This window comes from Sinocyclocheilus anshuiensis, unplaced genomic scaffold (assembly GCF_001515605.1).
Source record: "Sinocyclocheilus anshuiensis isolate Anshui unplaced genomic scaffold, SAMN03320099.WGS_v1.1 scaffold419, whole genome shotgun sequence".
Taxonomy (NCBI): domain Eukaryota; kingdom Metazoa; phylum Chordata; class Actinopteri; order Cypriniformes; family Cyprinidae; genus Sinocyclocheilus; species Sinocyclocheilus anshuiensis.
Genome location: NW_015548228.1, coordinates 1,904,314 through 1,912,495, shown reverse-complemented (window position 1 = coordinate 1,912,495; position 8,182 = coordinate 1,904,314). Strand labels below are relative to the sequence as shown.

Sequence of the window (8,182 nt, the reverse complement as noted above, 5' to 3'; positions counted from 1 at the left end):
TGCACATCAGAAATATATTCTTTGGTTTTTCTCATTGTGATGGATGATTAAGGGAATTTGGCCTTTGTTTTCCCTCCTATTTATATTCCTTTGAAACAGGAAGCCATGGCTGGATAATTTCATGTTCATAAGCACCCTGGAGTGCTCAAAATTGTAAATATGAAAGGGAATATACTTCACAGATATTTTACTCATAAGAATTTCTAGGGGTGCCAATAATTGTGTCCAATGTGTATTAGAGAAAAACATTTATTTTATAATGATATTTCCCCCCATTTTAAATTCTTATTCTCCAATGAAAGGTTAGTTTTATGTGAATTTTTAAAATAAAAGATCAAAATGATTAACAATGCAGATTTATTTGTACAGCCTTCTTTGATCATATTTACCAAGGATGCCAATACTGACCATGACTGTATGTACATAAATTGGAGCATGTTTCTGCCACTGGATAAAAAAAAAAGAATGGTATTAATAAAAGGTAATTGTGACTTTTTATTTTACAATTCAGTTTTTTTTGTTTAGTTTAGTTTAGATCTCTCAATTGCAAGATATAAATTCACAATTGCATGGAAAAGTCTAAACTGTCTACAAAAGGCAAGTAACATGCATGCTAATGAGTTAAGTGAGATTTGATCCCTAAACCAAAGTATTACCACACACACACGCATACATATTTATAATATATACACTTTGCTGAATCACTAGTAACAAATAAATGTTTAAGAAAGTGCTGGGCATGTTTGTTGCTATTTTAGTGATTTAAGAGTAAAATGCTATTGTACCCTTCAATATCATAACTATCTGGAATATATTAACAGATGTCAGAGATCATAAGTCAGCACAGTCCTTTCCTTTGAGTCAGGAAATGAACTCAACATGCATCTTATGTGCTAGATAGGATCATCAAACAGGGTGTGTGTGAGAGCTCATAGTTTTAATAGTTAGCATTATGTCATGCTTATAACCTGCACAGATGTGTCTGTGTCTGTCACAATGCCTGCTGTGCAGGAGAGGCTTGTTACAGCAGATCTGGCGTGAAGTCATCTCACTTTTTTCTGTGTATCTTTTACTTTGCATGAGAAGGTTTGAGTGTGATTGTCTGGTGCTTCCTGTTACTCTGAGAGTTCTCGTTTTTTATTTTTTTCAGAAGAATGGATGAAGAAAATCAAGACAACTCACAAAGTAAGTGCATAAAATTGCTGCATTTTTAATTTAGGTGATTTAAGTAATTAAGTAATTAATGTGGTTCCAAAGTTAAAACCTGCAGTAAGAAGCTCATTGCACTTTTTTTTTTTTTGTAAATTAAGCTAAAACTCATGAAATTGAATATAAATAATTTTAACAAGATAAATAGGTGAAAACAAAGATGATGTTATAATACTGAAATATTTTGGCAATTAATTGTTGATGACATTTTTGTATACTTTTCAAAAGTTTGGGGTTGGTATAATTTTTAATGCTTTTTAAAGATCTATATTGTGAAATATTATTACAATTTAAAATTAAAATGTTTTCTATTTTAATATATATTAAAATGTAAGTTATTTCTATGTGCAAAGCTAAATTTTCAGCATCATTACTCCAGTCTTCAGTGTCACATTTTCTGTCAGAAATAATTTTAATATGCTTATTTGCTGCTCAAGAAACATTTATGATTAATATCAATGATGCTTAATATTTTTGTGGAAACCATGGTACATATTTTTCAAGATTCTTTGATTTACGTTTACATTTATTAGTTTAGCAGAAACTTTTATCCAAAGCGAATTCAGTTATTTATTTGATGAATAGAAAGTTCAAAAGAACACCATTTATATGAAACATTGTAAATGTTATTATTTCCACTTTTGATCAATTTAATGCTGAATGAAGTATTGATTTATTTGTAAAAGAAAAAAAATCTTACTGACCCAAAACTTTGATTGGTAGTGTATATACTGTAGTATTTACATGTATAGCAGGTTTTTTTTTGTCAATGATTGTTTAACTGTAGTCTGAGTGGCCTTTCATAAGTTTTGTAACTCTAACGCTACATAGTATCAATGCAACGTAATACCTATTTTAAAAATAACATTTTTATAGTACTGCTAGTTTTATGATGGAATAAAACGATGGATCAAAGTGAGACTGTGTGTAGTGGAAGTGTGTAGGATACCATAGTAAACCAAAACATAAACACACTCTTATACACTTTTACACATGCAAATATTTTGAGTAAGTGGATACTGTCGTATAAACAGTTATAATGACCTCTGTTTTATTACCGGAGAGAGGATAAATCTTAAGAGGCTGCATTAGAGCAAGCTTAAAGAGTGATAAATATAAGTTATGCTTTTTATGGACAGTAATAAGCCACACACAATCATCTAATCATCTAAAATCACAGTTAGCAAAATGAACTAAGTTCACACATGACCTGAGAGACAAACAGAGGGAAGAAATGTGTGTTTGTGTGTGTGTGTGTGTGTGTGTGTGTTTGAGATCAGCCGTAAATCTGCCAGTCAAGAGAAGTACACACAGGTGAAGAATACATCTGCCAGGCCGTGTGTGAGTTTGGCCAAACACGGAGCAATGAGTTTATGAGTGCATGAGAGAGTAGGTATGATATGTTTGTTAGTCATTTAGTGATCTCACACAGACATGTGGCCATTATGATCTAAGGTGAATCAAATGCACATGTGTGTGCGCGTATGCATAGTTTTATGGCCAAATATGATAAATATTAAATAATATTTTAAATAATTCTGAAACTGCAAAAAGTCTTTTAACGGAAAGGATTGAGCTACAGTTAATTCATTATAGTTCACTTAATCAACTCTGAAAAACAGTAGTAGTTATGGTGTGTCCTCAATTAGATAAATATGTGTCTGTGTGTGTGTGTGTGAATCAGCACGGTGATCCTTTTCCACATGTAATGTGTGCTTGCTGTTTTTCTTGCAGTGGATGTAAAGACAGATGACAGAGCCAAGATGAGTGTAGCTGCCAAGATGTCTCTGTTTAAGGTAGGTGAAACAAGAGCCCACCATATCTCTTTAGCAACTGCTGCAGGCTGAAAAGAAAAAGGTCATTGCCATGGATGGAATACACACACACTCCTTGTATATATTTACCCATGTGGGGACTTCCCAATTTACTGTTCTTAATAGAAGCTAATTATATATACTGTAGTGTAGACTATACTTATCCGGTACCATAAAATACACCTTTTGGTGTTTTAGTATTGAGTACGTTTATGATTATTCTGTTTTGTCAGGCATCGTCTTATATTTTCAGAAATTACACACTCAGAACATACACTCACATACAAAGATGTTATTTTTTAGAATAAAGCAAATATACGAGTTGTGAAAAACAACTTCTAGGAAACATTAGATGATTAATTTTGAATGCACTCATTTAAATCTCTGGGTATGTGTAATTTTGGAGTACTCTCTCTCTCTCTGTTTCTGATCCAGTATGTTTTTTCTTCTCTGTTCTTTCACTTTGTCTGTCTTTGGACTGTAGGTGGTAATAAGACACCTGGAGTGTTTGGTTACAGCATGACCCACTGGGTTTCATTGGTTATTGTGTCTTCCTTACCCAGAGTGCCAACCCAGGCTCTATTTTATTCATTCTGCCATTGACCCACTTCACCAGAGACATTTAAAATTGCATTGCAATTTCATTTTTGCCGATACAGAAATGACAGGAATTGTTCACCTAAACGTTCACCTATGATAATTCTGTCATTCATTCATCCACATGTTGATGTGATTATGTGGATGATATGGGGAACCAGGCACGTGCACAGGTAGGGCTCAACCTGTGCAGAGCACATGCCCTTTTTGCCCTTACGTTCCGAAGTGCCCTTTTTTTGGTGATGGTGTTTTTTTTTCCTTCAATAAATCAATGATATTGGTCACCCTTTACATCTGTCTGTCTGCTTTACAAATATTTAGCTAATGAAAGGTATTAAAAAGAACTTGTGACTAAATCTTGTTGGATCCATATATATATATATATATATATATATTATGGTTGTTATTAATAGTGAATAAATCTAAAGCTTTTGAGACTATTATTTTGTGTTATTTCATTTGTCATTAAGGAGGTGGGGGAGGGTGCCCTTTTTCAGTTTCAGCACATATCCCTCAAAAGGTCTGTGCACGGCCCTGTGGGGAACACATAAGAAGATTTTCACAAAAATGTTTTACGGACAATGAAAGTGAATTGTGACCAGGGACAAAACGTGGAGTATATTAGAATGTATGCCAACATGAATGTAACGACTGAAATCTGAAATCACTTTTATGGTAATTTTTTGAGTTTGATGGCCCTTGGTCACCATTCACATTTATTTTAAGTAGCATGAACATTCATTCGTTAATTTTTGATTTATGTTGTTCCTCTGTCAGGAGTTGGAGAAGACAGCTTCACCTGAGGCTTCCTCGTTCCTCAAACCTCACTCCAGTAATAGTTTCCATGAGCGCAGAGTTCGCCGTAACAACGATCCTCGAGCACTCACTCAGCCAATCACCTTTGAGGAAACAGTGATGGCAGCGAGGTAAGGCAGGACTAATTTCTTGCAGCTTAACGCTCCATCTGTCTCACAATCTCTAGCTTTACTTACAACAGAAGAGCCACTGTTACATTAAAAAGTAATTCTGAGAGTTAATAACAAGCTTATTAACTGTCTATTATTCTTCTTCCAGTCCACAGGCAGGTGAGGCTGAGCCTGAGGTGGAGGATGATGCTGGCACTAAACTGTCGATGAGTGAGAAACTGGCTCTCTTCAACAAACTGTCTCAGCCCATATTGGGTGCTGTGGGGAGTCCCGCGAGAGACGGAAGCCCTCTAGAGGCCTTTGAAAGACGCAGACAGAAGGGTGCACGTTACCGCACACAGCCCATCACTGTGGATGAGGTCAATTTGGTAAGTGTATTTGCTGTGTGCATATTAAACATACTGTGTAGGTCTGCATATCTGTGATTACTAGAAGTCCTCTCCATTTGCCACTTGTGGAGTAACTGTTAAATCTGTGTAGTCAGTATGTATGGTGAACAAATCAGTGTTACAAGAGCTTTAGATCTAGTGACCCTCATGAAAGGACCAGATGTTCATGCTGGTTTATGCTGGCTGGTGCATGTGTAGCTGGTGGACCAGCATAGCAATTTTTCTTAACTCTTTCACCCCAGTGTTTTTTGTTTTTTTTTGTTTAAAGTTGCCATTTTCAACTTCATTTTCACAAAAATCTTATGGCCCCCAGAATATTTTGCATGTATGAATATCTAAACATGCAATGTCAAAAGAAAGAGCTTCATGCATTCATTTTTTATTAACACTTGAATGTTGGTAGTTTTCGTTACAATGCAAATTTTTGAATAAAATGCTGAGAAAAAATCTAACTTTTGTCAAAGAATATGTCTGGATCGGATTCAGAATGATGTTCAAAACATAGATAGAGAGTAGATCGCATCCATCAACACATCCAAAGCTTGCACAGTCCTATATCACTTCCTGGGTTGACATTTCATTCAGTATAAATTGCTAATTTAAAATAAAAATAATTCATATGGTAGAAATTCATTGGAATTATGATATTTGCAGTAAGGCAATTTTGCAGGTGCAAATCTTCCATTGATATATATATATATATATATATATATATACAGTGGTGGCCAAAATTATTAGAACACTAGTATTCACACATTAATTTTGCCATTAATTGTAAAAATCCAGTGAGAGTTTTGTTTGCGCTAGGAGTCTGACAACAGCCAGTGCTCCACACAGAGATATGGATTATTACAATTAATGGCAAAATGAATGTTTGGAAATATAAACTGATATTTCCGACTGACACACTACAGCAAAGGATAGAAATAACTGACTTAAAACCATTTTTTAGCTGGTGAAAATACTAGAGTTCTAATCATTTTGGCCACCACTGTATATATACAGGGAATTGTTTATTTTGTGACTATAAATTCTAGAGTACCTGCTCTGGTTCTTTCAGAGACATTGACAAGCTTTCTTTTACTCTTAGCTTCAGAAAGGGCCTGTTGAGCTTCCTCGTCTTCATCTGGCGCCTCACCTCTCTAACCGACAGCAGGCTGAGTCCATCAATCTGAAGCCCAGTGAAGTGCGTCTCTCTGGGCTGAGCTCTTCACAGGACTGGGGTTCCTCCTCCGAACTCACCTCATCACCCCATCTGAAGCCTGCATCAGACAGCAACTCCCAGAATCCAGTGCAGATTAAAGGCATCTTGAAAAAGAGCTCTTCGGAGGGAGTGGTGTGGAGGAGTGAAAGCAGAGACCGGGATAACCTGAACGGACACGGCCTGGAGCAGAACGGGAGGGAGAGGAAAGAGAGAGAGGTGATAGAAGAGAGACATATGACACCTGTGAATCAATCTCCAGCTCCTCTCTCCAGCACTCCCTGGAGGCAGAGGGCAAGGAAGGAAGCCTCTGCATCCTCTGGCAGAACACGGAGATCTGCTCCTAAGCCTGAGTTACGTCCGTCTCTATCAGAGGACCTCCAGATCACTGAACAGAGCAGAGAATCAGCCATCAGTGACAGGTCCTCTCCCTTTTACTGTTTCGCTGTGTGTGTCTTGTCAGATATAGGCTACGCTACGTTTCAAAAGTTTGGGGTCATCAGGAAGGATGCAATAATTTGTTTAAACATTACAGTAAATAAAGTGAAATGAAGTACTCCTTCGCAGTCAGTTCAAACAATACTGATTCAAAAATGTAAAAACAGATACAGATTAGTCAGTGCTGCTGACATCAAACTTTGCACGTCCAATAAGAGTAAGGTGGTGCCACGTTTTATTTCGAAGTATTACCAAGATACAGCCTCACTTCCTGTTTGGGGCTCTTGGTATTGAAGTTCCATGGACATTTAATTAATTTGAATTAAATTCTTTACATATATTCAGAATTCATTATATGCACATAATGACTTTAAAGATCACTGAATTCAGTCTAATGGAAATTTGTCATACAATTGGAATCTAAATCTTTAAAACAGTTTTTCTAAGTGAAGGAAGAATTGTGAGTTTAAACCAAAAGTTATTTTAAAGTTATTAGGATGTTTTTTGTTCCTTTTTGTGAGATTTTTAGAAGTAGGTGGCACTGCTTCATATTGCAAACTGTATTGTGTTTGTATTTGTTGTCATATTTATTATTTAATTTATTATTATTATTTATTATTTTCATTGCACGTTCATAGAATTTCTGTATTTCAAAAAAATGATGTGGATTGGGTGTTAAAAAGGTTTCTTTTTTTAAAAATTCACATTTCTGCAGTGTTTTGACTAGTGCTGTCAAACGATTAATCGCATCCAAAATAAAAGTTTTTGTTTACATAATATATGTATGTGTGCTGTGTATATTTATTATGTATATATAAACACACACACACACACACACACAAATGCATGTATATATTTCAGAAAAATAGGTTATGTTTATATTTTAAATATATGTATTTATAATATAAATTATATGAATATAAATATAGACATGTGAATACATGTGAATGCAAATATATACTGTATGTGTGTGTATTTATGTGTGCATAATAATAATGCACAGAACACACATATACATTATGCAAACAAAGACCTTTATTTGGTATGCGATTAATCGTTTGACAGCACTAGTTTTGACCCTATTAAATGAGAAAATCTTGTCCGCAGGCTGACAGACTCAAAAGGAGCTGAGAAAGAAGAGGAGAAGGAAAATGCTACGGAAAGGTGCAATATCAGTCTAAGCAGTGCGCCACAGGTTTGTGAACTGTATGTGTGTTGTACAGTAGATGATAATTTCATTGTGTTTTCACAGAGAGCTAAAGTTTGAGGTTTATTCATATTTTTGTGATTAAATGAATGCATCAGCATGTGTTTTTGTGGTCAAATGTACATTGGCATGCAGCATGTGAGTCACAGGTGTCAGTCTAATGTTTCCTCTTGTCTTTCTCCTCCCTGGTTTCCACACTGCTCCCTGTAGGATGAGAATGTCACTACAGCTGAGTCTAATCCCCAAACTCAATGCTGGGTAAGAATGTTATGTGTTTTTACAGGTGAATGAATGAATGAATGAATGAATGAATGAATGAATGAATCAATGAATGAATGAATGAATGAATGAATGAATGAATGAATGAATGAATGAATGAATGAATGAATGAATGAATGAAT

The 8,182-nt window shown here is 35.3% G+C and overlaps 1 protein-coding gene across 2 annotated transcripts in view; it reads left to right on the top strand.

The window, feature by feature from the left end:
- The window catches only part of LOC107654532 (supervillin-like), a 40,820-nt gene that overhangs the window by 23,617 nt on the left and 9,021 nt on the right, over window positions 1–8,182 (top strand). For both annotated transcript variants that reach the window (XM_016441641.1, XM_016441639.1), the window contains 7 exons: window positions 1,151–1,185; window positions 2,944–3,005; window positions 4,398–4,546; window positions 4,695–4,914; window positions 6,026–6,558; window positions 7,682–7,769; window positions 7,992–8,039. In XM_016441641.1, the coding sequence (XP_016297127.1) occupies window positions 1,151–1,185; window positions 2,944–3,005; window positions 4,398–4,546; window positions 4,695–4,914; window positions 6,026–6,558; window positions 7,682–7,769; window positions 7,992–8,039 (1,135 nt within the window). The remainder of the gene's footprint in view (window positions 1–1,150; window positions 1,186–2,943; window positions 3,006–4,397; window positions 4,547–4,694; window positions 4,915–6,025; window positions 6,559–7,681; window positions 7,770–7,991; window positions 8,040–8,182) is intronic.